Source organism: Esox lucius, chromosome 15 (genome assembly GCF_011004845.1).
Source record: "Esox lucius isolate fEsoLuc1 chromosome 15, fEsoLuc1.pri, whole genome shotgun sequence".
Taxonomy (NCBI): Eukaryota; Metazoa; Chordata; class Actinopteri; order Esociformes; family Esocidae; genus Esox; species Esox lucius.
This window is the reverse complement of record NC_047583.1, coordinates 15093555-15120973: the sequence shown is the minus strand read 5'-3', so window position 1 is coordinate 15120973 and position 27419 is coordinate 15093555. Positions and strand designations below refer to the sequence as shown.

General features: G+C 43.7%; 3 protein-coding genes across 7 annotated transcripts; 1 reads left to right on the top strand and 2 right to left on the bottom strand.

The window, feature by feature from the left end:
- Positions 1-573: 573 nt before the first annotated feature.
- Positions 574-17947, bottom strand: exoc5 (exocyst complex component 5). The gene is made up of 18 exons (XM_010897921.5): positions 17791-17947; positions 16403-16497; positions 14321-14468; positions 13937-14131; positions 12159-12223; positions 11809-11837; positions 11596-11705; positions 11291-11335; positions 11047-11187; positions 10875-10957; positions 10312-10521; positions 9469-9616; positions 9211-9319; positions 4021-4141; positions 2961-3047; positions 2763-2871; positions 1885-2100; positions 574-1763 (listed from the first exon to the last, which is right to left on the bottom strand). The coding sequence occupies exons 1-18, from the start codon at positions 17815-17817 to the stop codon at positions 1575-1577; spliced, it is 2127 nt and encodes a 708-aa protein (XP_010896223.1). The 5' UTR covers positions 17818-17947; the 3' UTR covers positions 574-1574.
- Positions 17948-18480: 533 nt separating this feature from the next.
- Positions 18481-21959, top strand: ap5m1 (adaptor related protein complex 5 subunit mu 1). 2 transcript variants are annotated; one of them, XM_010897919.4, is made up of 8 exons: positions 18481-18810; positions 18922-19582; positions 19858-20085; positions 20193-20332; positions 20517-20602; positions 20712-20824; positions 20910-21006; positions 21118-21959. In XM_010897919.4, exons 1-8 carry the CDS (start codon positions 18743-18745, stop codon positions 21198-21200), a joined length of 1476 nt encoding a protein of 491 aa, XP_010896221.2. In that variant the 5' UTR covers positions 18481-18742; the 3' UTR covers positions 21201-21959. The 2 variants fall into 2 exon arrangements, with proteins under 2 accessions (XP_010896221.2, XP_010896222.1); XM_010897920.4 differs by having other exon boundaries at positions 18482-18810; positions 18903-19582.
- A 2632-nt stretch (positions 21960-24591) lies between these two features.
- On the bottom strand, positions 24592-27225 carry LOC105026462. Of its 4 annotated transcripts, none has more exons than XM_020054043.3 (7): positions 26891-27225; positions 26486-26748; positions 26311-26402; positions 26058-26120; positions 25851-25934; positions 25264-25381; positions 24592-25168 (listed from the first exon to the last, which is right to left on the bottom strand). In XM_020054043.3, the coding sequence occupies exons 2-7, from the start codon at positions 26709-26711 to the stop codon at positions 24660-24662; spliced, it is 1092 nt and encodes a 363-aa protein (XP_019909602.1). In that variant the 5' UTR covers positions 26712-26748; positions 26891-27225; the 3' UTR covers positions 24592-24659. The 4 variants fall into 4 exon arrangements, with proteins under 4 accessions (XP_019909602.1, XP_019909603.1, XP_034153468.1 ...); XM_020054044.3 differs by having other exon boundaries at positions 26486-26730; XM_034297577.1 differs by having other exon boundaries at positions 26486-26727.
- Positions 27226-27419: the final 194 nt, after the last annotated feature.

Here is a 27419-nt window from a genome sequence, read left to right as displayed (position 1 = left end):
CCCCTAACCAGGCATACTGCCTGTGTATTAATCGCCGCAAAAACAAATAGTTTCCAAATGTTTGGAAAAGACCCAGTGTTTGCGCCAGGGCCTAACAAAATAATTTTTACAAGCTATCCCGTTGTGATTAAGGCTGGGAGAATAGAATTTCCGTGGCATTGATAATATTAATATTAGCCTAATTAATTATGTTGTTTGCTTTGCTCCGCACCCTGTGTACCTTCTACAAAACACTAGCCAGCCAGAGATGTGGCTGAGCACTCAGCCATTTCTATCTGGCTTGGTCTCCCCAGACCATGACTACAGCACACATTCGAACCACTAGATGTCTAATCCCTCATACAGACTCTGTTCCTGTAGTCTAAAGGAGAACTTTACACTTGTAGGAAGCCATATGACTAAATCTGCCGTGGTAAGAATGCCTCGTGAGTGGTGTCAAATGTAGTCCCATCACTTGCAGCACCAAGCCTAGTCCCCTCACTGAGAACTTAGATTTCACACTCTTGCTTTACTTGAATTGTTCATGATGATTCTCTTGTTTTTGAGGAAGGTTCTGATGAAAGGAAAGAAACACTTATTGAACACAATATTTTATTGAGTCATGGATTATGGTAGTTAGCAGTACACCGGAAGGAGCTTAGCATAGGTTTGGTCTGCCGGACACTGACAGACATTCCATGACCACCACAGAGAGCAGAGGCACATGGCTCTTGACCCTTGCTGCCCTCCCATAGACCTTGCTGAGTCCACTAAACTGCTCAACATCTTGATAAGCAGCGAAGAGCAACATATCCTTGCGGCCTGACCCGGGACCCAGCGGACAGCACGGATGGTGAGACTGGTAATAAGCAGGTGTAGATCTGTGCAATTAGAATGACCCAAATCCCCTGACCTCACACGTATTCCCAGGACCCCTGGTTGGCTCTCATAATCGGTTAAAGCTTGGATTGCAGCTCAGTGTGTTCACCCCCTGTCTGAGGTCAGGGGTCAAGGGTCAGAGAGAGGTGTGTCCCTCTGCCTGGCACAGTGTAGCTCCATAGAAGGCTTGACTGGGGAGAAGAGAGTCTGGGGAAAAGATTCCTCTGGCAGTTTCCAACAAGGTGGTTTCAGTATACAGTCAGTCAGTGCCATGACAGGCCTGATCTATGCAGAGTTCAACCTGCCCTTTGCAGCAACTTTACAGTCTGTTCCTGTGCACAAATTCTGCCACAGATATATATATATATGGCACAATTAAATCAAAATGTATTTTTAAGTTAAAGTTGAAACCATGGAAATCAAGGTCCATATTACCGGCAATATGACTAAATATTCTACGGTGGGGTGTTGGATTAGTATTTAAAAACAAGACAGCTCAGAGTTACACGTCTGAGGATGGCATGGTCTTTCTTGGCCTTTATGATGGCCTGGGCAAAAATATGCTACCGCATATAAGAACAAAAGGCTCACTCTGAGACAAGACTCCATCCAGGTTGGCTGAATTCTGTTTGCGTGTCGAGTTTAGTGACCTCATAGGGCGTGGCGATTGGACGGACTGACAGAAGGATGGACCGTGAAACCCTTGGCCAGGGCCACTAACTGAAGTGGCGTCCCAGTCTGGCCTGGCGGTAGTCCACTCTCAGCTGGACGAAGGCGTGCAGAAGGTTCCGGTCCAGGTTGGTGAGCTGCTCGCCGGAGCAGACCTGTTTCAGGTTGTCAGGCGCGACCACTAGGAGGTTGCAGAGGGCATGGAGCGTGTCGAAGAGCTGTAGCACCAGAGGAACCTGTGGGACAGTCGGCCATTAGCGTTCTACTAGGAGGAACACAACAAAAACCCTTCCACCCACTCCAAGCGTCATTCATTCAGTATGTTGGAAGATGTCGCTACTCAGGCGAGGCCCTCACCCGGAAGTCCTTGGCACTTTTGCGGTACTCTGCCACGTCACAGATGGCCAGCATTCCGCCCATGGAGCTGTAGCTGTATTGCTGCAGGTGCTCGTGGATGAGGCGGTGGAAACGCACGCCCAGCTCGGTCAGCACCGTGTCCACGTTTTTACCGTCCATGGACTTCCGCACGCGCTCCACCTGGCGACTCACGTACGCGCACACCTTGGAGCAGGCCTGGGGGGCACAGCGAGGCCGGCTGACTCATGCCATGTTGTTCATTTGAATCAAAGTCAACATAGATCCGGAAGCTTCCAAGCAATGTGTGGAACCCAATTGTACAGTTGTATTTATTCATTATAAGTTCTTTAGTTGCTTCCTGCATCTGTAGCCTCCCCTTCACATTTCTTACTTTCTCATGATTTAATCTAGATGGCAAAGTCTACGTCTCTCCTTATCTCTGAAAAAGCATATTATATTTGTAGGCTGCAACTTTGTTTTCGCACGCACGCACACAAACACACGGTTTCATTTTAACCACTCATGTAGCTACATTTGTGATGTCATCTTTATAGTTATGCTGCCATCGCATAATTTGATAGACACATGATTAAGGTTCATGAGTATCAACACTACAGCCACTCCATATTGGCTGGTGACATTAGTGAGTTTATTTAAGGTTCACCAAGACAATGAGGGGAAAAAAGAGCACTATGCCATTTCCATGTGTTTGATATTTTGCCTGAATATAGTATTTCAACAGTAGTTATTATTATTTCTCCAGCTATGAAGAATACTCGGTTCATGCGTGAAACTACACTTTCGAGTTTACACTTTTGTAAAAAGATTTTGTTTCTGGCCCGGTCGAAGAACGAGACCAGGCCAAGTGCACTCCTTACTGCGGTGTACTGGATCATGACGTTGTTCTCGTCCTCGGGCCTGAAGTCTGTCTTCTTCTGTTCCGTAGCCAGGATGTGCTTCATCTGTCCCACCATGCAATTCAGTGTCCTGTAAGACAGGAGAATGTCACGGCAAACCCCTAACACACAAACGATACATGTTGTTGACGACTTTAAAACCATTCGCAATTTACTGACCGGTCTATGCCAGTGTCCAGTTTCACCTCCATTTGTTCAATCACCTCCTTCTTCTTGTGCAGGCACTCAGTCAGTTTGGGAGAAGAGCTGGTAGAGATGGCAGGCACATGAAAGGTCAAAGGTAATATGAACAATCATAGAGCAGCAGAGCCCAATCTTTGAAACCTGAAGCTACAGTCACGTGTAAAAGTAAGTACACCCCTGGAAATGTGTCTATGTTCAAATATTTGACCTATTTTTTACATATTTGGACATATAAATGTAATCTTCACTTCAACATTATTGACAGGGTTTTGGATCATTGTCCTGTTACAATACCTGTTTGGTTTAGCTTTTTGGCAAATATGGGGCCCTGAGGCAGCCACAACATATAAAGCTACCGCCTCCATGCTTTACAAATGGTCTGAGGTTCTTCTGTTCTAAGGCAGCGGTTTGTTTTTGCCAAAAATGGCATCTGGAATTGCAGCCAAACAACTCCACCTTTGACTCATCTGTCCAGAGCACATTGTTCCAGTAGTTTTGGTCTTCACCCAGATTTAGTCTGGCAAATGTTTTTTGAGAGCAGAGGCTTCTCCCTTACTGAACTCCCATGGCAGCAAAATCTGGTCAGTCTTTTTCTTGCGCTTTGACACAGATTGTGGTAAGAGAGGCCAGTAGATCCCTTGATAATACCATTGGGATCTCTGAGACTTATAAGACCATCATTCCAACAGCTTTTGGGTTGAATCTAGTGGAAAACACACCCTATGCAGATGGGCTAGTGGTCTGGAAATTTTCTCATATGTAGATGATCTGTTAGACAGTAGAATGATGTACTTCCATAAAGTTAAAAAACTTGGTCCTGTTTAGTCACACTCATATGGTTAAGCCCAAACCAGGCAAAGCTTCTAATCATTCTGGATGTCTGGACCCTTCCAGGTTACTCTCTAATGACCTTCTAATCATTTGCACCTGTTTTGTAATTCTAGCTATTTTATGTGATGTCTAAATGTAAGGGAGTACTAACATTTTCCACTTCAGAGAACTGCATTGAGAGTGACAGGTCAGGCCCCATACTAACCTGATAAGAGGCATAAGGTGGTCGTTGAACTGCTTATCAAACAGGTGAAAAATGGTGTTGGCCTGCTGCACCACATCGAGAAAGTACAGGTTGGCATTCTTGGCATCAGCGGAGGGAATGGCTGTAGAGAGGAAATACATTATTTCCCTTTAAAAGGATGGTTCATCTGAATTGGAAAATGACATAGTGACACCAATAACTTGTAAGCAGTCAATGAACAAACTGACATGAATCCATCCTTTTACTCCTTGCCACTGTTTTGAAATGTTAAAACATTTGCATTTGGGAGCAGTGCTACAGAATCAACTAAATAATGGACTGCTGCCAAACCTTGTCTATTGATTAGCGCCTAGGTAAGGAACTAGGGCTGCACGATAAATCGTTTCAGCATCGACACTGCAATGTATGCATCCGCAAAAGTCACATCGCAGAACGTGCGATTTAGTAAGGTAAACTTTAAAATGTTAAACTAGCATTATATCTGCTTGATATAACGTAATTTACTCCGATGTTTGGGTTATTGGATACAGTTTATTATTATCATTTTAAACACGGGAGTTCGTTGCTGCACGTGGTTGACATGCAGGCTCTGCAGGCTCAGCAACAACGGACTTGTGGTCCAGCCAGACAACGGAGCCCTACATAAGTCTGACCGTACACTTATTATGAGGACTTCCACCTAGAAAAGGTCGCGGTTTGCAAACTGCATTTTCCCAGTAGGATCATAAAAGTGAGAACATCGCAACAGGGATTAGAGAAGCTTTGCTGATTGGGGCCTAGATGGAGTTGTCTAGTCTGTATAACAACAGACAATGCTGCGAACATTGTGAAGGCTGCACCTGAACAAGTGGAACAGAGGTTTTTGCAGTGCTTTGCCACAAGACTGCATCTTGCCCAAAGTTGCGGAGTTCTATTTTACTACTGTTGCCATTGCCATACTATTACATATTATTACCGTAGCGACCTGTTCTGAAATATAAAATTTTCACAAGTTCATATATTTTTATTGTAGAGGATGCGGGCTGGGGAACAATGAAGGATACAGACTGTCAGGTTAATAGCCAAAGCTCTGTATGCCAGGGCTGACATCCTATGGCATTAATGTTTAATATCTATATATCTCTGCTTTCTTTTATGTTTAAATGTTGCATTGGTTTACAATAACAAACAATTAAATGCCCTATATTTGGTTATCATTAAGTAAAGTAGTTAGTGCTAAACTCATGAGAAGTTATATGAAAATTAATGTGTTTTATTATATGTCTTTAAAACATAAAGAAAGCATGCTGAAACTCTAAATTTTCATCTGTAAATCATTTGCAAAACAGTTTTTGAGCAATTTATTTTTATAAATCATTTATTAAAGTTTAATGTATTAAATGTGTATAATAATAAGTACTTTGTTTTTTCCCTTAGAAAATGCAGTGAAAAAGGATGGACGCATTGACCGTGCTGCATGTGTCTGCAAAAAGCTGGTGGGTCACTTCTCTCACAGCTGGAAGGCCAGAAGTGCTCTTGAAAGAGCCCAGAAGGAACTCAATCTACCTTCACATTCCCTCATATCAGAATGACAAGACGGGGTTCCAGACAAAAGATGATCAGCAGGATACTAGAGCAGCAGAAGGCTATACAGTGGGGCAAAAAAGGTATTTAGTCAGATACCAATTGTGCAAGTTCTCCCACTTAAAAAGATGAGAGGCCTGTAATCTTCATCATAGGTACACTTTAACTATGAGAGACAAAATGAGAAGGAAATAAAATCCAGAAAATCACATTGTAGATTTTTAATGATTTATTGGTCATAATGGTGGAAAATAAGTATTTGGTCAATAACAAAAGTTAATCTCATACTTTGTTATATACCCTTTTTGGCAATGACAGAAGTCAAACGTTTTCTGTAAGTCTTCACAAGGTTTTCACACACTGTTGCTGTATTTTGGCCATACCTCCATGCAGATCTCCTCTAGAGCAGTGATGTTTGGGGCTGTCGCTGGCAACACAGACTTTCAACTCCCTCCAAAGATTTTCTATTGGTTTTGAGATCTGGTGACTGGCTAGGCCACTCCAGGACCTTGAATGCTTCTTACGAAGCCACTCCTTCATTGCCCGTGCGGTGTGTTTGGGATCATTGTCATGCTGAAAAGACCCAGCATGTTTCAATCTTCAATGTCCTTGCTGATGGAAGGAGGTTTTCACTCCAAATCTCACGATACATGGCCCCATTCATTCTTCCCTTTACACAGATCAGTCATCCTGGTCCCTTTGCAGAAAAACAGCCACAAAGCATGATGTTTCCACCCCCATGCTTCACAGTAGGTATGGTGTTTCTTTGGATGCAACTCAGCATTCTTTCTCCTCCAAAAACGACGAGTTGAGTTTTTACCAAAAAGGTCTATTTGGTTTCATCTGACATATGAAACGTTCTCCCAATCCTCTTCTGGACCATCCAAATGCTCTCTAGCAAACCTCAGACGGGCCTGGACATGTACTGGCTTAAGCAGGGGGATACGTCTGGCACTGCAGGATTTGAGTCCCTGGCGGCATAGTGTGTTTCTGATGGTAGCCTTTGTTACTTTGGTCCCAGCTCTCGCAGGTCATTCACTAGGTCTCCCCTGTGTGGTTCTGGGATTTTTGCTCACACGTTCTTGTGACCATTTTGACCCCACGGGGTGAGATCTTGCGTGGAGCCCCGGCATCGAGGAACATTATCAGTGGTCTTGTTTGTCTTCCATTTTCTTATAATTGCTCCCACAGTTGAATTTCTTCACACCAAGCTGCTTACCTATTGCAGTTTCAATCTTCCCAGCCTGGTGCAGGTCTACAATTTTGTTTCTGGTGTCCTTTGACAGCTCTTTGGTCTTGGCCATAATGGAGTTTGGAGTGTGACTGTTTGAGGTTGTGGACAGATGTCTTTATTACTGATAACAAGTTCAAACAGGTGCCATTAATACAGGTAACGAGTGGAGGACAGAGGAGCCTCTTAAAGAAGAAGTTACAGGTCTGTGAGAGCCAGAAATCTTGCTTGTTTGTAGGTGACCAAATACTTATTTTACTGAGGAATTCAACAATGAATTCATAAAAAATCCTACAATGTGATTTTCTGGATTTTTTTTTTTACAGGCCTTTTTAAGTGGGAGAACTTGCACAATTGGTGGCTGACAAAACACTTTTTTGCCCCACTGTAACTCAGGTCCTGTCTGAGGACAGGAAGACACAGCATCTAATTATAACCTGGCAAGATATGGATGTCCTGGAATCTGTCAGTAAGTCACTGGGCTCAGTGCTGGACTTCACAGATGCACTCTCAGGAGAAGACTATGTTAGTGTCTCATACATGAAGCCAGTTCTTCACCTCTTCAACACTTCAATGCTGCTTATACAAGAGGGAGACACAGACATGACCAAGACCTTAAACTGAGATGTTGCACTACATCAATGAGAAATAGAGAGCTACTCAGGACCTGCTAGATGCAGCTTCTTGTTTGGACACCCGGTTCAAGATGGATTTCATCAGTGAAGAAGACAAGCCCCAAGTCAAGGCCAGAGTGGCATCAGAATGCCAGGAGGAGACGTCAAGCAGCAGCACTGAAGTGGAGCCTGAAGTTGCTGATACGTCCCAGGCAAAGAAAGCCAAGAGGTCCTTGGGAACAGAGTCCTTTAAACAGAGTGGAGCTGCAGCAAAGGGTGATTCCTCTCTGACCCACAAGGCTGTGATGGAAGCAGAATTAAACCACTACCTGCTAACACCTTCCATAGACAAAGACGAAGATCCACTTGCATGGTAGAAAACACGGAGTAAGCTTTCCAGATCTCGCCAAGCTTGCCTGCAAGTATCTATCCATTCCCGCTACAAGTTCCCCCTCAGAGAGGCTTTTCAGTACAAGTGGCAACATTGTCACTTGCCAACAGTCATGTCACAAGCTTGTAATGGTGAATAGACTGGTATTCCTGGCCAAAAACCTTCAAGTTTGAGTGAGCAATGTACACATGCTTAAAGTCATTCATTCATTCATCTTCTTCCGCTTATCCGGGGCCGGGTCGCGGGGGCAGCAGTCTAAGCAGGGATGCTTAAAGTCAAGTTATTATATTTAAATAGAATTTAGATTTATATATATTATTCTACAGTTGTGAGAGAGTACCTAGTAAAATAAATACATTTCTGTTTAAAAAGAAAACAGATTTTATACAGTTGAAAAGTTAGATTTAATCAGCATTTGTCTATCCATGATGATCAACACTGTTTTCCTTTGGCACTGTTACTAAGAAAAGTTTATTTTAAAAACAAAAGTTTGTGAAATACAATGGTTGTGTTGATATTTGTTAATCATGTAAAGTTAATTGGTATTTATTAGTTAGGTTTTGCTTTTATTATTACAAATTATTAGTTTTATAAACACTTGTTTTTGTCAACCGCTCATGATTGGTGTATAGCTGCTTTTTTCATTTTTCAAATGGTTTAAATTAAAAGATGTTTCTATTTTCAAAAAGGAGGTTTGTAATTGAATTTGTAATTTAATAAATTGTTTAATTACTTTTTGATTTGATTTAGTCATTCATATTAATTCCCTATTGTGATAATGAAACTTCCTCTGTAGAGAATGCTCTGTTTTAACCTGGTTGGAGTACTGAGATAAAGCCTCCTGTAATCTCCTGGATCCCTTATAGACACCACACCTCTTCATTCACAAATGAGCCCCTTTATTTTAGGGTAAGCAACATGCATTATTAATATCATAACATGTTAGATGATTGACTTTAGCCTGAATTGATAGAAGAGTATTATATGAATACAATAGAATCATGGTGAATTAAACAATGTATTCATTAATATAATAAATTAAACTACCCAAAATAAGTCAAAAGGTAAAAAGTCATTTTCAGTTTCATTTTTTAATTGTAGTTTTCCATGAAGATGCAGTTCCCTACAAAATCACCCGTCATTCTAGAATAATTAATTATTCTCAAATAGAGCTTTTCAAGTCATCTGGTGAAGACGTCCTGTATTTTTTCATATCAATATATATCACAGAAAAACAAAATATCGCAATGTCAGTTATTTCCAATATCATGCAACCCTATAAGGTACAAAATCAACAGGGGTATTGCTAGATAAACATACTACACACATGATTAAAAAAGGAGCGTTTATAAAGGGTTCCCACTGCCTTTACTGTGTTGAGTCGCATGTACCTGAGAGGCCGATCTCCAGTGCGTAGTCGATGTGGTCCACACACAGGTGCTCCACCAGCAGCAGGAAGATGGAGAAGGCGTTTTTGGGCAGGTCCGAAGGATCAGAGAGCTGGTACACACACGCACACAGACACACAGAGATTACTCACAACCCTCTACAGGGATTTACTTCAAATGCCTCTGTGGCCAAAGGAGTCCTGCAATTGAGTAGAGATGCATGGCGAGTTTCTGCTGTAGGGGGCAGCATCCCAGCCTCACCCTATTACACCTCTCGAAGGCGTGCCGTGTCTCCTGCAGCAGGTTGACCACCACCTCCTGGGACAGGAAAGTCTCCCCATGGGTGTCTAAGCTGGGCCCCAAAGGCAGGTTGGTGCGCTGCCTGATCCGCTCCTTCAGCTCCTGGATACTAAATGGGGGTATAGGACATACAAGGTTGCATCATACCATTAAGGAGTCGGGAGGAGGCTGATGGTGGGTTTGCTCATTCCTTACCTGTCCCCCGCCCAGTGGGCGTTTCTCATTCCTTACCTAACCCCCGCCCAGTGGGCGTTTCTCATTCCTTACCTAACCCCCGCCCAGTGGGCGTTTCTCATTCCTTACCTAACCCCCGCCCAGTAGGCGTTTCTCATTCCTTACCTGCCACCGCCCAGTGGGCGTTTCTCATTCCTTACCTGTCCCCCGCCCAGTAGGCGTTTCTCATTCCTTACCTGCCACCGCCCAGTGGGCGTTTCTCATTCCTTACCTGTCCCCCTCCCAGTGGGCGTTTCTCATTCCTTACCTGTCCCCCGCCCAGTAGGCGTTTCTCATTCCTTACCTGCCACCGCCCAGTGGGCGTTTCTCATTCCTTACCTGTCCCCCTCCCAGTGGGCGTTTCTCATTCCTTACCTAACCCCCGCCCAGTGGGCGTTTCTCATTCCTTACCTAACCCCCGCCCAGTGGGCGTTTCTCATTCCTTACCTAACCCCCGCCCAGTAGGCGTTTCTCATTCCTTACCTGTCCCCCGCCCAGTGGGCGTTTCTCATTCCTTACCTGTCCCCCGCCCAGTGGGCGTTTCTCATTCCTTACCTGTCCCCCGCCCAGTAGGCGTTTCTCATTCCTTACCTGCCACCGCCCAGTGGGCGTTTCTGGTGGTTCTTGGAGTCATAGTAGCGCTGCAGGATCATGGAGCTGCGTGTGCGGAGGTAATCTTTCTCCATTTCAATGTAGCTCTCCAGATAGGTGGAAAATATGTTCTTAATGAGCTTGGACAGGAAGGTGTGTTTGTCTGAGCCCAGGTTGAACTCCGTCAGCTTGGCAGCCAAAGCTGTCGTCCTGGAGACACAAGGTTGCCATGGTTACCAACAATCAGAATAGAGGGTGTGGCCTGTCCTGAAGCCCCAACCAGTCAGGCTTCAAGACAGGTCACTTCTCTGAGACAGCTCTCTCAAAGATGAGCTCCCCTCCTCTGGTTTTCCAGGTCTCAAATTGACCACCAGTTGAAAGGAAAAGCCAAAACCCTGCACTCACAAGGCCCTCCACAGAATGAATGTACCTGGTAGGACCTCCCTGACAAGTGGGTCCTACTAGGTAACATGGAGTCGGTGTGTGTCTGCCCCACTACTGTCACTAACTGTTGCCCCAGGGCTCCAGACCCGCCCCGCATTTATTTTTTGAATGCACATTACCTTGTGTAGAGGTCATACAGGTTTTTGAGATATTGTTCAACGTCAGAGTGGCGTGTTTCATCCAGTTTTTCTTTCACATGGGCCTGGAAACGCAAAGTTCAAGTCAGTCCAAAAGAACTGACACCAGTAGCAGACAGAATAATCATTCCAAGAGAGACACCGTTCCGTGTACCTGTAGTTTGTTCTCAAAGATGTTTTGAATGAGTTTGGCCATTACGGTCTCTGGGCTCTGGAAAACCTCTCCCACCTGAGCGTTGACCCGCTGGCAGAGGAGGGCCGTGTCCTCAAACACATCACTACGCATGTACGCCCCCTGAACACACGCACGGGGTTAACCACACACCTCAGACGCATAGCAGACACGACAGCACGACAACTCAGGTGCCCCTACACTGAGGGCTCAGCCAAACACTCACCTCCTGACACTGCTTGATGTACACATCTACACAGTGCGCGTAGCCCTGTGGGGAAGAATGACCTCCATCAAAACCACATCTACACAACGAAAAAAGCGGACGTACGACTGCGTGAATAGTAGGCTACGTGGATCATTTAGGACATGCACTACCACTCATTTACATTTCAGTAATTTACCTTAGGGGTTGGAACCAGAGACCTTTCGTATACTGGCCCCTAGGGGTCAGTAAATCCGCCACGCCACATACAATATGAACACTGATCTTTCCTTTAATATGGAGAAACCAAAGGGTTTGAGAGTCACCTTGAAGTGTAGGAGGACCGCAGCCACCTCTCGCATGCGTCCAATCTCTCCTCTACGCTGGGCCGCCGTGAACTCCTGGATCAGCTGGCGCTCAAGGTCATGGTATTTACCTGGACACAAACACTGAGGGATTTAGTTGGCTTTTTTAGGATGGTTATGTTATCGTTTCCTGATCAACAAGCAACCATGGACATTTGGTAGGCAAGCACTCACTTGCAATCTTGGCTTTAACATCAGCAAACCTGTAAGAACACAAGCATAGGGGCATTCATCAGAGAGCATGTCAGAGATAAAAAGACTAAACCCACCCATTAGTATATGTAAAATCTGAGAAAAATTATGCAAACAATCTTCTTTATATGTACATATTTGTAGTCCTTTTGATTTAAAGTGAATTAAATGAATGCTCTCCCTCTCACACCACAGCCAATGCAACTTGAAACATTTACTAAACGACCTCCGATATTTCTTTGGCACGAGCCTGGCTGGCCTGGAGGCACAACAGTGTCTATCAGAGTGTCAGAGTGCAGCTCTTGTGTAAAGCTTCCTCGAGGACTACTCACCGGTCGAAAGGCAGCTCTTGGGCTATGAGATGCAACTTCTGAATGATGTCAGCAGCTTCCTTAATCTGAGATGAGAGTGAGAAAGGTGGGGGGGGGGGACAGAGGAACATAAGAGATGGACATCCAAACAGACATCCGCGGCAGCATCTAAACTTAGGGGATCATGTAAAAGCAGCCCTCCCCCGCCTCCTCCCTTTACACCATGGAGCTGATAAGGAGCAGCATCCACTCACCTGGCTAACAGCTTCCACGGCAACCGCAACAGCAGCCCTGAGTTAGCAGCATATCCAACTCTTTATTGGCATGGCTCCTCTGAATGGGATGTAATCCCACAGGAGCCTAAATCGCCTTCAATAATCTGTCCGGCCAGGGATATCGCTCTAAAAAGGGCCCCTGTCGAGAACCCCCCACTCCCCTCCCCTGACATACACGCCGGTCGAAAACCCCAGACCTGGGAAAGGCCCGCCGTCCGCAACTCCTCTGTTCCCGCAGATGCCTGCCTCAGCTAACATCATTACTCCGCTCCCGTGAGGAGGATCCAGCCTTTCTGCTCGGCGAAGGTTTTCTAAGTATCTGTCCCCCAGCTAAGATTAGCTAAATCCCATGTAAGTAATGTAGCCGTCTCCCTGCAGTCAGGGTTTAGCTGCACTTGTCTCCACACTGGCGGCCCAGCCCTCCCTTTCAGAAGGATTAGCAGAGCCTTTCCCCTTCAGCTATTCACTCGCAGCTTTCCTCTTTCCCCCACGTCTGGAGGTATGCTCAGGAAATGGGATCTGTCCAATATTCCCACATCATGCCTCGCCAGAAGTATTCCCATCTGCAACTCCTGTCTCTGTGGTTGACCTCCAGACTTCCCAACCACTTCAATGACTCTTTTCCCACTTACCACAAAAATAAATTCATTGACGGAATTCCAATCTCTTCAATAACAACTATGAAATCCTAACAATACACTATCCAACTTTTGGGAGTTGATGGTGAGGGCACTCAGGTGGCTTTCAGACCCTATGAGAACTAGATGTACAGGCTCAGTTTTGTGTGGTTTCCCATGCCACCTTTAGCTGTAGTAGGAAAACATAGTGATGAATGAGACTGTGGTCAGCAAAAATAAAGGAGTGGAACCCATTTTGACCTCTTTACGCGCCATTTATCTATTGTGTATATGTTGTCTGTCAGGCAATTTTAACTTGTTTTTGCACTAGAGGGCACTATGGGTTGGTATAATGGGTCATATAATGTATTCGCGTTGTTGCCCAGGAAGGGGATAGGGGAAAGTATTTTTTATAAAACACTGATCTACAGTGAATGGATTTTACCTCAGCACCTTTCATAAAAATAATTGTATGGGAAATATTTCACTTTGTATACTAAATTAATTTGTTAACTATACACGCTAAAGGAGTTCCATTCTGAAAGCCACATTTGTGAACATGTCATGGATGGCTCTCTTCAGTGCCAGTGGCTTTTCACAGGCAATCCTAGTGCTACATCAAAACCTCAATCCTACTAAGACAGGAGCATGTTGACATCCATGCCAATTGATCCACCAGCTGAAAATGAATTCAATTCCGGTTTAATTAGCTAAGGCATCACACTAAAGGCATATTGTACAAATTAAAATGGGTCGTTAACTGGGGTGGTTCCATGGCTGGTTCCCATTCATTCCCAACTCATTTCAGGTCTTAACATCACTGCTTCGGTGGATTGTATTTGTATTTTCAATGGCCCATCTGACTTTAACAACCCTTGTGGGTGGATGGTAGCATATGGATCCTTACCTTCTCTGGGTTGTTGAAGACATCACTGCGCAGCTCCCCGTCCAGGAACTCGTTGAAGTAGGTCATGAGACGCTGTGCCTCCACGGCCCTCTGCCTAGGGGTGTTCACACCCTCGAGCTGGTCGCCAAGATGACACACCTTGGTTGCCACATAGCTGATGTGCTCGTCCAGCTCCTGGAAGTGCTGGAAGGCTACCTGTAAGAAGACGGAGATATGAAGAAGTCACATGTAAGATGAATGAGGATTAAACATGGTGGCAGTGCTTCCAGAAGTAGCAAACATTAGAATGTTATTAGACTGGATTTTGACATTCCGAGCAGCTCTCGAAAAAGGACAGTTTTGGTGATGGGGTGGTGCTTGGTGGTCCAGGGCTATGAGGCGGACCTGGTTGCTTCTCTGTAAGTCCTGCACTTTGTGAGCAAACTCCTTGGCCTCTCTGTGACACTGGTGCTCCAGCTTCTCCACCCGCCGCTGGATCTTCTCATCTAACTGTTTCAGCTCCTCTATGTGGTTCTCAAACTCCTCCAACAGCCTGGGAGGACAGCAGGACACATGCTTGAACATACTGCAGGTCTACCTTACATAGCCAAGAGTCTACCTACAAACTATACTTCCACAGCTATGGGTTCACAGCAAACAAAAGGTATAAAGAAAAATGCTTTATGATATTACCAGAGTGGTTGACTGAGTAATGTGGGTTAAATTTGTTTACTAACCTTACACTCTCTCAGTTAATATGTATAAATAGTATAGGAGGCTTAATTACTGGGTCCCCAGATTTAAGCTCTACAAACTGGAAGCTTCGTCAGCTGCATTTAAAGTGAGGACTGTGGAGCAAATGTTCTAAGTCAGCACCATATTTAACAGAGTTGGAAACATCCCAAAATGATGAGTATATAATCTCTTGGCTAATTCCTTTGGCGGTGGCTACAGCTTAGGGACATCTCCCATCCCTTCCTAACGCACATTCATTCCCTCTCTGTCAGTTAGTGTATGACTCAGAGTTTGGTGGACTCAGGGCTCGGTGGCCTCAGAGTTATCTTCAGTGGAGGGTTTAAACTGAGCTTGCTGCATGGTTGGGACTAGACAGAGCTTTCAGAAAGGGGGTAAGATAAGGCTCAGGCTGAAACAATGGTGAGGGGGTTGAAAGGAGATGCACAAGGACTGAGGATTGGCTGCTGGCTGATTATGAACAGGTCGATTACAGTAACTTTCAATAAGGCCATGTTTAGGAGAGCATACCCTTTCAATAAGGCCATGTTTAGTAGAGCATTACCTTTCAATAAGGCCATGTTTAATAGAGCATTACCTTTCAATTAGGCCGTGTTTAGTAGAGCATAACCTTTCAATAAGGCCGCGTTTAGTAGAGCATAACCTTTCAATAAGGCCGCGTTTAGTAGAGCATTACCTTTCAATAAGGCCGCGTTTAGTAGAGCATTACCTTTCAATAAGGCCGCGTTTAGTAGAGCATTACCTTTCAATAAGGCCGCGTTAGTAGAGCATTACCTTTCAATAAGGCCGCGTTTAGTAGAGCATTACCTTTCAATAAGGCTGCATTTAGTAGAGCATTACCTTTCAATGAGGCGGCGTTTAGTAGAGCATAACCTTTCAATGAGGCGGCGTTTAGTAGAGCATAACCTTTCAATGAGGCGGCGTTTAGTAGAGCAATTACCTTGCAATGAGGCGGCGTTTAGTAGAGCATTACCTTTCAATAAGGCGGCGTTTAGTAGAGCATTACCTTTCAATGAGGCCGCGTTTAGTAGAGCATTACCTTTCAATGAGGCCGCATTTAGTAGAGCAATTACCTTTCAATGAGGCGGCGTTTAGTAGAGCAATTACCTTTCAATGAGGCGGCGTTTAGTAGGCATTACCTTTCAATAAGGGCCGCGTTTAGTAGAGCATAACCTTTCAATAAGGCCGTGTTTAGTAGAGCATAACCTTTCAATAAGGCCGTGTTTAGTAGAGCATAACCTTTCAATAAGGCCGTGTTTAGTAGAGCATAACCTTTCAATAAGGCCGTGTTTAGTAGAGCATAACCTTTCAATAAGGCCGTGTTTAGTAGAGCATTACCTTTCAATAAGGCCGTGTTTAGTAGAGTATTACCTTTCAATAAGGCCGTGTTTAGTAGAGTATTACCTTTCAATAAGGCCGTGTTTAGTAGAGTATTACCTTTCAATAAGGCCGTGTTTAGTAGAGTATTAACTTTCAATAAGGCCGTGTTTAGTAGAGTATTACCTTTCAATAAGGCCGTGTTTAGTAGAGTATAACCTTTCAATAAGGCCATGTTTAGTAGAGTATTACCTTTCAAAAAGGCCGTGTTTAGTAGAGCATTATCTTTCAATAAGGCTGTGTTTAGTAGAGCATTATCTTTCAATAAGGCTGTGTTTAGTAGAGTATTACCTTTCAATAAGGCTGTGTTTAGTAGAGTATTACCTTTCAATAAGGCCGTGTTTAGTAGAGTATTACCTTTTCGGGTCAAATGCCTCAGCCCCTCCTTTGGAGCCTCCTCCAGGGGTTCTCCAGGCCAACCTCTCAATGTACTCATCTGCATCAAAAGGCTCCTGTGGATCAGCCACCAGACAAATTTTAAAACCCTAATCTTAGGCTTAATCTAGGGTGACCAGACTTCAAGCCAGCTGTCCCTGGTCCCGACAAATATCTGTAAAACACTAAATGTCCCAGTTTTCACCACAATTAAAATTAAAATAATAAAAAAGCTACAATGTTTCCACAAACGGGTCGGAGCTAAACAAAGAACTGCGACTAGGTGTGCTATGCGCTGAAATAATTGTTCCCCATCCTGATGAAATCGCCTATGGTGGGTGCATAAGCGCATACAAGTTAGCATGCATTAAGTGCGGTACACTTGGGGGTTTGAAAATGTGGTCACCCTAGCCTAACCCATACTTTTACTTATCCCTAACCATTAAACATGTAAAATTAAAATGAGTGACTTCAGAGTTCAGACATAAATTCTTCCATATCAACAATCACAAATGTCTGCCTTCAGTGCAGATCTGACCCGAAGTCGTGTTTGAGGAACTTCAAACTCATGTTATAAGCAGAGGGGTAAAAAGTACAAAGTGAAAATACTTGCCTGTGTTAAGACGTGTTCACCTGTTTAGGGAAGTTCCTACTCAATACCTAAATTACCAGGTAAAGGGGGTGATCAATTGGATAAATAGAAAACATATCAGTTAAAGAAATGTTCAGTTCCCATTACCTGGTAAAATAGGTGTTAATTACAAACTTCTCTAAACCGGTGCGTAATACTGCAGTGTAGACAAGGTGACCGAGGAGCGCAGGTTATTTAGTCCGAGAGGGGCGAGCCTCCCTCACCGCTTTTGCCCGTTCACGTGACGAGCCATTGCCCGGTTAAACGAGTGCCACCTTAGTACAAGTCCCTAAATGTGTACAGGTTGCTTCCGTTTTTTCTTAAAGGTAAACACTTTCTGTAATTAACACACTGATCAATATATGTACATGAGTGTCAAATGATCACTTCGCCATTCTCCCAGGGTAAAAACGTACTACCGATTGTAGCTGTCAGTAGCTGGCTAACAAGTGCTAGCTACATGTAGCTAGTTAACGCAAGAACAGCCGATTACAACGGAGTCACTGAGCTTAATCCTACACCGAGACGCAGTTTTCTGTTATTATAGCTTTCTGACTAACTAGCCTAAAAATAAGATATTTCACATTTCAACCCACGTTACCCAGCTAGCGTCTAAACCGAGACTTTGCTAGTTTTTACTTGTCCTATCATCTAGCTAGTCAATCTTAGCTAGTCATTGCTACTGTAACAGACAGGTAGCAAGCCTAAGACAAGAACATAACGCTACAGTTAATTTTACCTCGAATAGTTGAGCAGTCGTTGCCATGTTTTACTTTGATCTACAGAATCTGAAGTTAAGCCAAACTGATCGATCAGATGAAAGTATGTTTTGCTCTTTGTTGATAACAGTTTCACAGCTTTACTTCCGGTACCATGCTGCCAGCAGCACGATTGACGACGGCTCATTCGTATTGTAAGAAGGAAACCTTCCAAAATAAAGGTCCACATTTCTGAACGTTGTTATGTTGAAAACAATTTATATAAATACTGTAACTAAAATATTTGACATTTCCAGCAAGACAATCAGCCCAAACACACATTTTAATCCACAAAGAAATGGTTAATGGACAACAAAAACTTTTTTGTTTTAAAATTTGCAATGGCAATCTCAGTTTCAGAATTGATTCCCTTTGAAAATCTGTGGTTGAGTTTAAGGATCTGGAAAGTTTAATCATGAAGGAATAGCATGTTGCACAATCTCACAAAATATATAGGAAAGGTTGGGTCTTTTTAGGGGAAAGTTAGTCAAATTACATCAAATCGATTTTGGTGATTGCAATGCTTTGAAACAGTTGACGACCGCAAAAAATATATCTGAATTTCCTAAATTGAGATTTTCTTTCAAATCGTGCTGCCAGTTAAACTTGGAGTGAAAAATTGTTGGGACTGGTTGGTACTACACTGATCAGTCTGGGACGGGATTATTTCAATGACGCATGCGTATAGTTCTCCTATTGGTCAAGGTAATCACATGATGATAAATATAGGAACTGCATGTTTTGCAATGAAAACGGGAACCAACGATTATAATTAATCGTATCTGTGACAGACATTGATGACACTTAAACCGTGTAAAATGAGACTGTGTTGGACTGCTTTAGAACTGTTCTCATAGATGTACTGCATAACTAAAGAATCGTGATTACAATATATACGTATCTCAGTCGTGGTCTCACATCGTACTGGCCAAAATGAGTGTGAGGGCATTGTGGATTATAACTCACGAGAAGGGAGAATCTGTAGCAGTGCAGTTTTCCAGGTTTGTAAAAGCTTTTTTTCTCTGTTTCATTTCTCTGAATGTGTTGTGCCTTTTCCAATGTTTATTATGTTATGTACCATTGCAATGTGCAGTATTTTCACCCCTGAACAGGCGATACCCAACAGTGGAACATCGTGCTAAGTTTTTGGCAGGCTCCCTGTATGTGACTGTTCCAGAGGATGGTGCTGTGCTCCAGCTCCTACTCACTGAACTGGGCCTGTCAGATCCTGACAAACCTTACATGGCTCTAAGGGATGACTGTTTTCACCAGCAACACTCACCTGCCCTGGAACTCCACGTTGAAGGCCCTGGTGGGGGTGTCCTCTGGCCAATGTTGGCCATTTCCCAGGGTCCTCTGATCTTGGCTTGCCTGCCTCTGGTGGATGCCCCCGCTGAATCCCGACCTCCCTTGGCCAGTCTGTTCTCCGTCTCCCAGGGTCTCACACTGCTGGCGGGTTTACAGGCCTTCCTCCTTGGGTCTAAGGGTAAACCTGACAGTGAGGGCCTAGCATCTCGCCTAGCCATGATGCCCTTTATCCTCCTGCAAGTCTGCCCGCTTGGGACACCTCTGGACATCCCCCAGCCTGGGGCCTCAACAGCACCAGCAGTGCCTACTCCTGCAGGCACCCAGAAACAGCCAGCCTGGAAAACAGGACTGCACCGTGGTCGAGCTGTGGTGAACGTAGCTTTAACCGAGATGGTGCGGTCTATGCAGTATGGAAACCAAAGCAGGCAGGACCTCTGGGATGTTTATGGCACTGTGACCTGCAAGGTGAGCAGAGTAATACCCAAGATAGCCCCCAAACTCGTTCTACCATGTTTCTGTAAAGTGTTTAATTACTCAAATGAACTGTCTTGAGATTAGGTGTTTCATTGATGAGAAAATTGTCTGTACATATGCCCAGTTCAATCTCACTTCCCACATCCCGTAGAATACTGTCGATTTGTGGTAGCAACAGTTAATGTATTGCTACAGCTAGTTGTTGCCTTCTGTCTTCTCCTCACTTTCCTTAACACATTTTGTCCTTTTCCACTTGCTGTCATCAGTGTGAGGTGGAAGGGGTCCTACCCAATGTGACGGTCACTCTCACCCTGCCACCCAATGGATCCCCACTGCTGGATGTCCAGGTCCACCCATGTGTGTCTTCACTGGACGCCAGTATTCTGACAGCCACGAGTGTTGAAGACTGTGACAGCTCTGCCTTCTCTGGTCCCTACAAGTTCCCTTTCTCCCCTCCCCTTGAGCCTTTTAGGCTCTGCAGCTACACGTCTCAGGTACACCTGTCCACAGCTTGTTTGTAAAACGAGTTACTTCATACGTTTTAACCCCTCCTGCCTAGCTGTCTTCATCTCATGTCAGGTTCAATGCTGTCTGTTCTCAGGTTCCAGTGCCACCCATCCTAGGCACTTATCAGCTGAAGGAAGAAGACAATCAGCTATGTTTGACAGTGAGTCTCAAACTTCATGAGAGTGTAAAGAACGGCTTTGAGTACTGTGAGGCACATCTGCCATTCTTTAACAGGTAAACCTATAAACCTATAAAATGCCATGTCACATTGGTGACACAGTTTCTGATCTTGCTTATTACACTTTATTCTGTAGTTTTGCTGAAAATAGTGTTTCAGAAATATTGAAAGAAACACACCTTAAAATTAGGACACATTAAAACTTTGATCGTCTGACCTCTGACCGATGCTTCTCTGCAGGAATCAGATGGGTAATGTGAACGTGAAGGTGACTTCAGGGCAGCTTGATGTATCCAAGGAGAAAAACCTGCTGGTCTGGGTAATCGGTGTGTCTATTTGTTCTAGGCTGAGTTCCACATTTCCACTCTAAAATAACTCCGTTAAACCCATATCTAATTTTCAAGTACCTTTTTGTTTTCGTGAAAAACTGTTTAGGTCAAAAGTTCCCGAAATCCCGTGAGGTGTCACTAGAGGGCGCTGTGGGTTTCTCAGGTCAACTACCAGGACCTACAGATCCTCTTTGTACTGATCTTACAGCTTACATTAAAGTAAGATTCTTCCTTAGTTGCGTCTATATTGGAGGTGCAACTATAGCAAAATAAACAAGAACAACTTTTCATTCATGTTTTGTAGTTGCACTTCAGAGTGCCAGACATGACTCTGTCTGGATGCTGTGTGGACCAACATTCAGTGCAGGTCTATTCCTCTGCAAAACCTCGTATAGTTACATGTGAGTCAGAGATTTCGGTTTGAGTGCTGGTTTTATTATTTCTTATAAAATGGATTTGTGAATTATTTTATTTCCTGTGAAGCCAGACCGTGCTTTTTATTTCCTCCGCAGCTCGAGAGCTGTTATCGTCAGAGTATTACATCTGGAACTCAACAGGCACTGCACCACTGTCCTCTGGTCACATGATGCTGTGAGATGGGACTCTACAATATAGATCAGCACCGATTAAATATCTGGGATGGACAAATTGTGATGGATCTCCGTAGCGCAATATTACAGCAAGACTCCGATACTGCTCAGGACTCTGGTGTCAAGGTCTAATCTATGAATCAGACTGAATCATTGTGAAATTAATGGTATAATTACTGTGACTGAATGATCTTTTGGTTCTATCTTTGACAGTCTTGGTCTAATCTAAGATGCAAAATGCAGTTTTTCATCTCACCTGAATCAATCACTGATCAGTCCCTTTTTCAGTGAAAGAATGTGTATTATTTTGCAAGACTAGGGTTTAAATCATGTTTATGGATTAGCCAAGGGGTCCCGCAGTGGGAGGTACAGCCCAGTCCTTGTTTGGGGGTTAGTGATTGAATATGGTTGACTTGCCTAACTGTTCTCTACCAATTTCTTGTGGCGTCTTGGGTATATGTGAGCTCCAGTTGGAAGGCCAGAGATTGCATTCCTTCCATTTTGTAAGGATTGCAGTCTAGACATCCTGATTAAGCAAGCAGTGATAAAACAAGAATGACATTGGTTGTGGTTCGGAAGACATGTTGACATTGACTGTCCTGAGTTCGCTGGGAGTGGAAGTGATGAAGCATGGCCTTAATTGTCATCAAGTTGTCAAGAAACATTGAAAAAATTTAACAATGTGCCTTATTAAATGAAGATGATGGTTATGCTGTGGAATTCTAATAAAGATTGCTACTCTGTAGTAATATTTATTATTCTTATTTTGTATTCATTTCTATTGCTGCTGCCAGTTCCTATAGGGCCAACCAACTCAACTGACTACAATTCATTGAGGTCAGCCACTGCCGTCTCTAACAGTCACACTTCAGGGCCTCTCCATCAGCTGGATAATTAGCAGCTTTGTCATCAGCTGGAGTTGAGGGCCTCTGGGCAAAGCGGCTTTGGCTCTGAAAGGGTAGACTGATCTTGGCAATATCTGTGCCACAGAGGGGACCCCTTGAGAACTGGCAGGACTCCCTGCCCCTCATCTACCCATCCCCTTACAGTTTAGGTGCCCTTATTCCCAGCTGGCCAGGTGACTGGATAATTGGAGGAACACTTGTAAAAAGAACAGGATGCAGCGTCCTTTAAGCATGAGTTAGTTCAGCAAAGGATTTTCAATGGACCCAACTGGGTTCAAAGAACTGGCATGGCATGGAATCCTTTCCGAGCACATCAAAGTACATTGTTCCACTATCATATGTGTTATTATATGTGGTTATTGCACACTGTTGTATTCTGTATATGGTTTGAATAGATTTGCATGACTTGATTATGTTGACTTTTAGGTGGCGCTGGACACTGAGATCACCAACCAATCAGCCCAGAAGCTGTATGAGAATCTGGGCTTTGTGAGGGACAAAAGGCTCTTCCGATACTATTTAAATGGATTGGTGCCCTACAGCTAAAACTGTGGCTACAGAAACAATGCCGTCTCTGGCTCTGAGAGCTCGTACTCTCAGTCTGGGGAACAAACATCAGCGTCATGAGGGGGAACATCAAAGCCAGCACATCTAGGAAGGAGAATCAGTTATTGCAGTGGCGAATTGGGAGTGTTTTAGTGGCGTGTAGAAATAAATTGGAAAGAACCACACTCAAGCCTTGTACTAAAGTAAAGATATTAACAAAAGCCTGCCTCAAATTTTTCTCCATGAAGGACTGAAAAACAAAAATGAATCGAACTGAATTTCCTCATAACCCATAATAAGGACTACCATGGATGTTTCAGAAATAATAGGACAAGTGGCTTTCTCTTGATTCAGCGAAAAGACCCAGGTGTTGGTTGCTGTCCACTTCCACTCAGTCTTTCTAGCTAAGAGCTTCCAATAAGGGCTTCAGAGAGGTGAAGGGGATTGTTGCAATAAGCCGTTTCCTGTTGGAGTGAAAGGAGCCCGAAAGTGCCCAGTGTACCAGATATTTTGAATGTTGAGGACAATTGGTGAAAGTAAAATCTTCTAATGCTTAATCAAGCTGCAGAGCAGTAACTCAGAAACACATTTTTAAATATTTCGTTTTTTAGGCTAAATTAAATAGACATAGAGGTAACACAATATTATGTACCCTCAGTATGGACACAATTTATTTGATACATTTTATAAAAACAAACTCTTTAGTTAGAGATATTCAATATCATTAGCACATAGGCAATCTAACATAATTTTTAACAATGCAGATTGTTTATCAGCGTAGGCTTTGCTATAACAGTTTGACCAACAATATTGTTTATGTTGAACAAATTCAAAAAAATTTAATAAATTGAATGCGATATGGTTGTTTGTGGAATGGAAAAGATCGGGAATGAGAGTTCTTGATGATGTGAAACAATGTAAAATAAGAATATATATATATATTACCGGACAAATTATACGGTAACACATTTTTGGAATATTTTGGTGAATATATTTCTGTATTTTGCGGGTCCTTCAAACTATCTATATAGTATCTTCATAAAACTGATTAAGGGTAAAAAAAAATGAAAATGACATGACACAGTCGACATGACACAGTCTTTCTAGTACCTGCTCATCTTCTGAACATTAATGTTTGGCCACCAGCTTAGTGTTGTATCAAACATTTGAGTACATCACTCAACTGTGATTCTACTATCATCCCATAGAGGGAGTCACACGACGGTACAAAAAGACTGGAATAACTTTAGCTGATGCTCTTATCAAGAGTAATTTACACGAGCAATTCGTATTCGGAACATTGCACAAGGGAACAACAGATTTTAACCTGATGGGATTTTAACAAGCAACTTTCTGGTTATTGTCCCTACACTAATCACTGGGGCCCTCAAAATTAACTCTGGATCTCAGAGCCAGTTCCAATCAGTTTTTACATTTCATCCCTCTAATCAGGGATTTTTTTAGGTCTGGGACACCAGGTGGGGGCAATTAATGATGAGGTACAACAGAAAACTGTCTGGCTTTGGACCTTGTAGTGTACGAGTTGAATACCCCTGCTCTAGCTTCTGCTGTCCCCATAATAAACATTGCACACCGAGGCACTGTATTAACACCCATTTATTAGTTATAGATTATCTTTTTTTGCCCCAAACAAGATTTGTTTTACAGTGGAAAACATTATCTGGCTAGGGAAGGAGAAGCAACCGAAAATAGATTGCATGGTAATGATGCCAGATGTTATTCCAAAGAAGCCTATTAACATGTATTCAGATGATATCTCCCACACCTGTTATGGAGCCATTTAAAAAATAACATTTTAAGAGTTTTCACTGTACAATAAAAACTGTATATTAAAATACTATTTAATAAAAAAAATAACTAGCATTTTTACTGAAAAAACAATCATTTATTTTCCAATGTGATTATACCGTACAAATGCTTATAGTTTAATAAATCTATAATTTCTTATTTTTCCAAATGTTAGCATGTGCAACCTGAGATTCAAGAACCATTTTAATTCAGATTACTTAACAGGTCCTGGTCCATTTCGGGCTCTAAAATCTCTCTCTCCACATGACACAGACCTCTAACCCCCTCTCTCTGACTTCCTCCCAGAGGCCTGGCCTCCCACCTACTAGTTCTCGCACTTTCCTCCCAAAAGGTCAAGTGGTTGGGAATGGGCTCACTATGTTTCTCTTTTCTCCAGTCAAGCATCCAAGGTAAGGTTTTCTTCATGGACTGTCCACCATCTTTCCCCTCCGCCTCTCTGCCTGTGACAGTCATGGTTTTCTGCCCTTCACAAGCCAGGTCACTGTTGGTCAGCTCATCAACCCTCCCCAGGAGCTGCGGTTGTGGTCCAGATGGGGACTGCCGTCTCTCTTCCTGCTCTGGAGGAACCGGGCTTGGTAGAAGGATCTCTCTAAGGTCAAGGCTCTCTCCTGTCATCTCATCCCAAAATATGTCCCTTTGTGTTGGCCTGTTCAGCAGATGCAGTCTCTGTATTCCCTTGCTATGTCTCCCAACTACAGAGGCCAACAGAGCAAGTACCATCTATTAAGATTGCATGCATGAGTTACAGCATGTTCAACTAGGTGGTATAAAATGTATTGAGTCTCACCATTATCTGTGCGGATGTTCGTCTCGTGCAGCCTCTGCTCTCGCATTCGTCTGTAGTGGGATCTCCGTCTCCTCTGGGCCTGTTGACAGAGGACCATCTGTGCCTCCAGGAGTCCTCCCTACACAGCACAGCCAACACAGCAGGGGACCACAGCATGCATGGGTCAGCACACCGAATCCTAGTTTCAGCACAGTCCCACATTACAGAATACACACAATGCACCTATAATATGCCACAGACTACGTAATATGCTATATCACAAATTCACAAGAATTTGTGTACAACAAACGGTGTTCTGGCTAGCAGTTTGTAAGAGAGTGTTTGTGCGTACGTGCTTGTGGGGGTTTTCCTTTTCCCTGTACCCTGAAAGCAGATCCCAATGAGGGCCAGAAACAGCTGTAGCCCACCCTAGTTTCCACTTCGTCAGCACTGTAATCATTGGGAAAGGGAGGGCCCAGGCTTGCAACTTGACAGCTGTCCAACTCTGTCACCTACTATGGTAAATTATCCCTCATAAACAACGTCCCAAAGACTAAATAAAATCCCTTGTAATATTTTTGCTGCGTCAATCCACAACCCATCTGCACCTGCAGTTGGCGGCTGGCACCACCTCGCTCCGCCTGGCTGGGTGCAGTAAAGTGCAGGACATGCCCATCTCTCCAGTCCCTGCCCTGCGATGAGGAAGAACAAATTAAGCTGTGCATTTGAAACAAAGGCGCCAACGCATGTCGACTAGCACAGGCATGAACAGAGACTAAATTAAACTATTATGTTTTAATTTATTTGTATTTTACCATGGCCGTGTGATTGGCAGTAACCTGGAGGCCTGCACTAAGAGGCGCCAGTGGTTGCAACGCCTGAGGAGAGGACAGGATTGGAGCACGTCATGGATACACAAACATCACAGCCGCACTCAAACCTCCCCAATACATGCACTCAACAGAAGTACTGATCTCACACAGAGAGGGGATATTAACCAAGTATGAATATGGGAATGCTTGAATTAGAATCCTCCCGGTGGTTATTACACTGGTAGTGGGTTCTGACCTGTAGTCTCCGTGGTGGATGAGAATGAATGATGCTTGGACTCCAAATGTTGCGCTGACTCTGTGGTAAGGCGCTTGGCACAGATGAGGACTCTTGTACACAAGCACAAATTAAAAATTACGACGGAGTAAGGACGACAAGCAGGTTTTGACAACATTTTTGCTTTTATACTAACCTGCGTATAGCGGAGGGAAGGTTGCAGGGTTGTCCAGTTTCAGTGGGGGCAACTGATTAATCCTCCTACAGCCTAGGGAGCCATCCTGTGGCTTCAGTGGTGTTGATACAGCAGGGATGGTCCATTGCAAAGTAGAATGATTGGGCTTCTGTTCCTGGTCTCCGTCTGGCGGACTGGGACATGGTGCCACCTGACTCAGCCTAGGCCTAGAGACCGCAGAGCCCATACCCCACCTCTAAACGCTGCTGTAGACGACACGCAAGCTGCAATAATATGGAATCCATGCCTTCCTTTTAGAGAAAGTCTTGTTCATCAGTCAGCTATTCTTATTTGTGTCTGTTGTTTATTTTATTTTTTTATCTTTTAAATTACGGTCAGATTTGAAACCAAAGGAACGCGTCTCACCTCACTTGTGATGTAGTCAGATTCTTTTTGCTGTACGTCTGTTTGAGGCCATGTACCGTAATTGACTTTTCTTTGGTGAGAAATCAGTGTAGCCTTTTAGCATAACGCCATGAGTTACCGGTTAACTTCTCTTTTCAGTAGCTTTGGCATACGTCTTGGGTGTCCACTGGTCATCCATATCAATCAATCCAGTGGGTTTCAGTCCTGTCACTTGCAACATGAACGCTTTCTGTCTGGAACCTTCTCTCTGTGTGTTTCAACTGTACAAGTGTAGTAAACAGCTTCAGTTGTGGTAAACATGGAAGGTGTGTGTCCCATCCACATCTTTATACTTCTCATTTGTCATTATAATGAGCTGTGTTTCTATGGCAACTCTCCCCACAGGTTACTTTACAACTCCAAGTTAATGCTTGAAAGACGATGGGGGAGTCGGCTCGGAGGTGGCTGATAATTGACAGAATCAGAGACCGAGGCAGCCTTAACCACTAACTGCTCTCCCAGGATTCTGTTTAAAACAAGGAAGTAATTC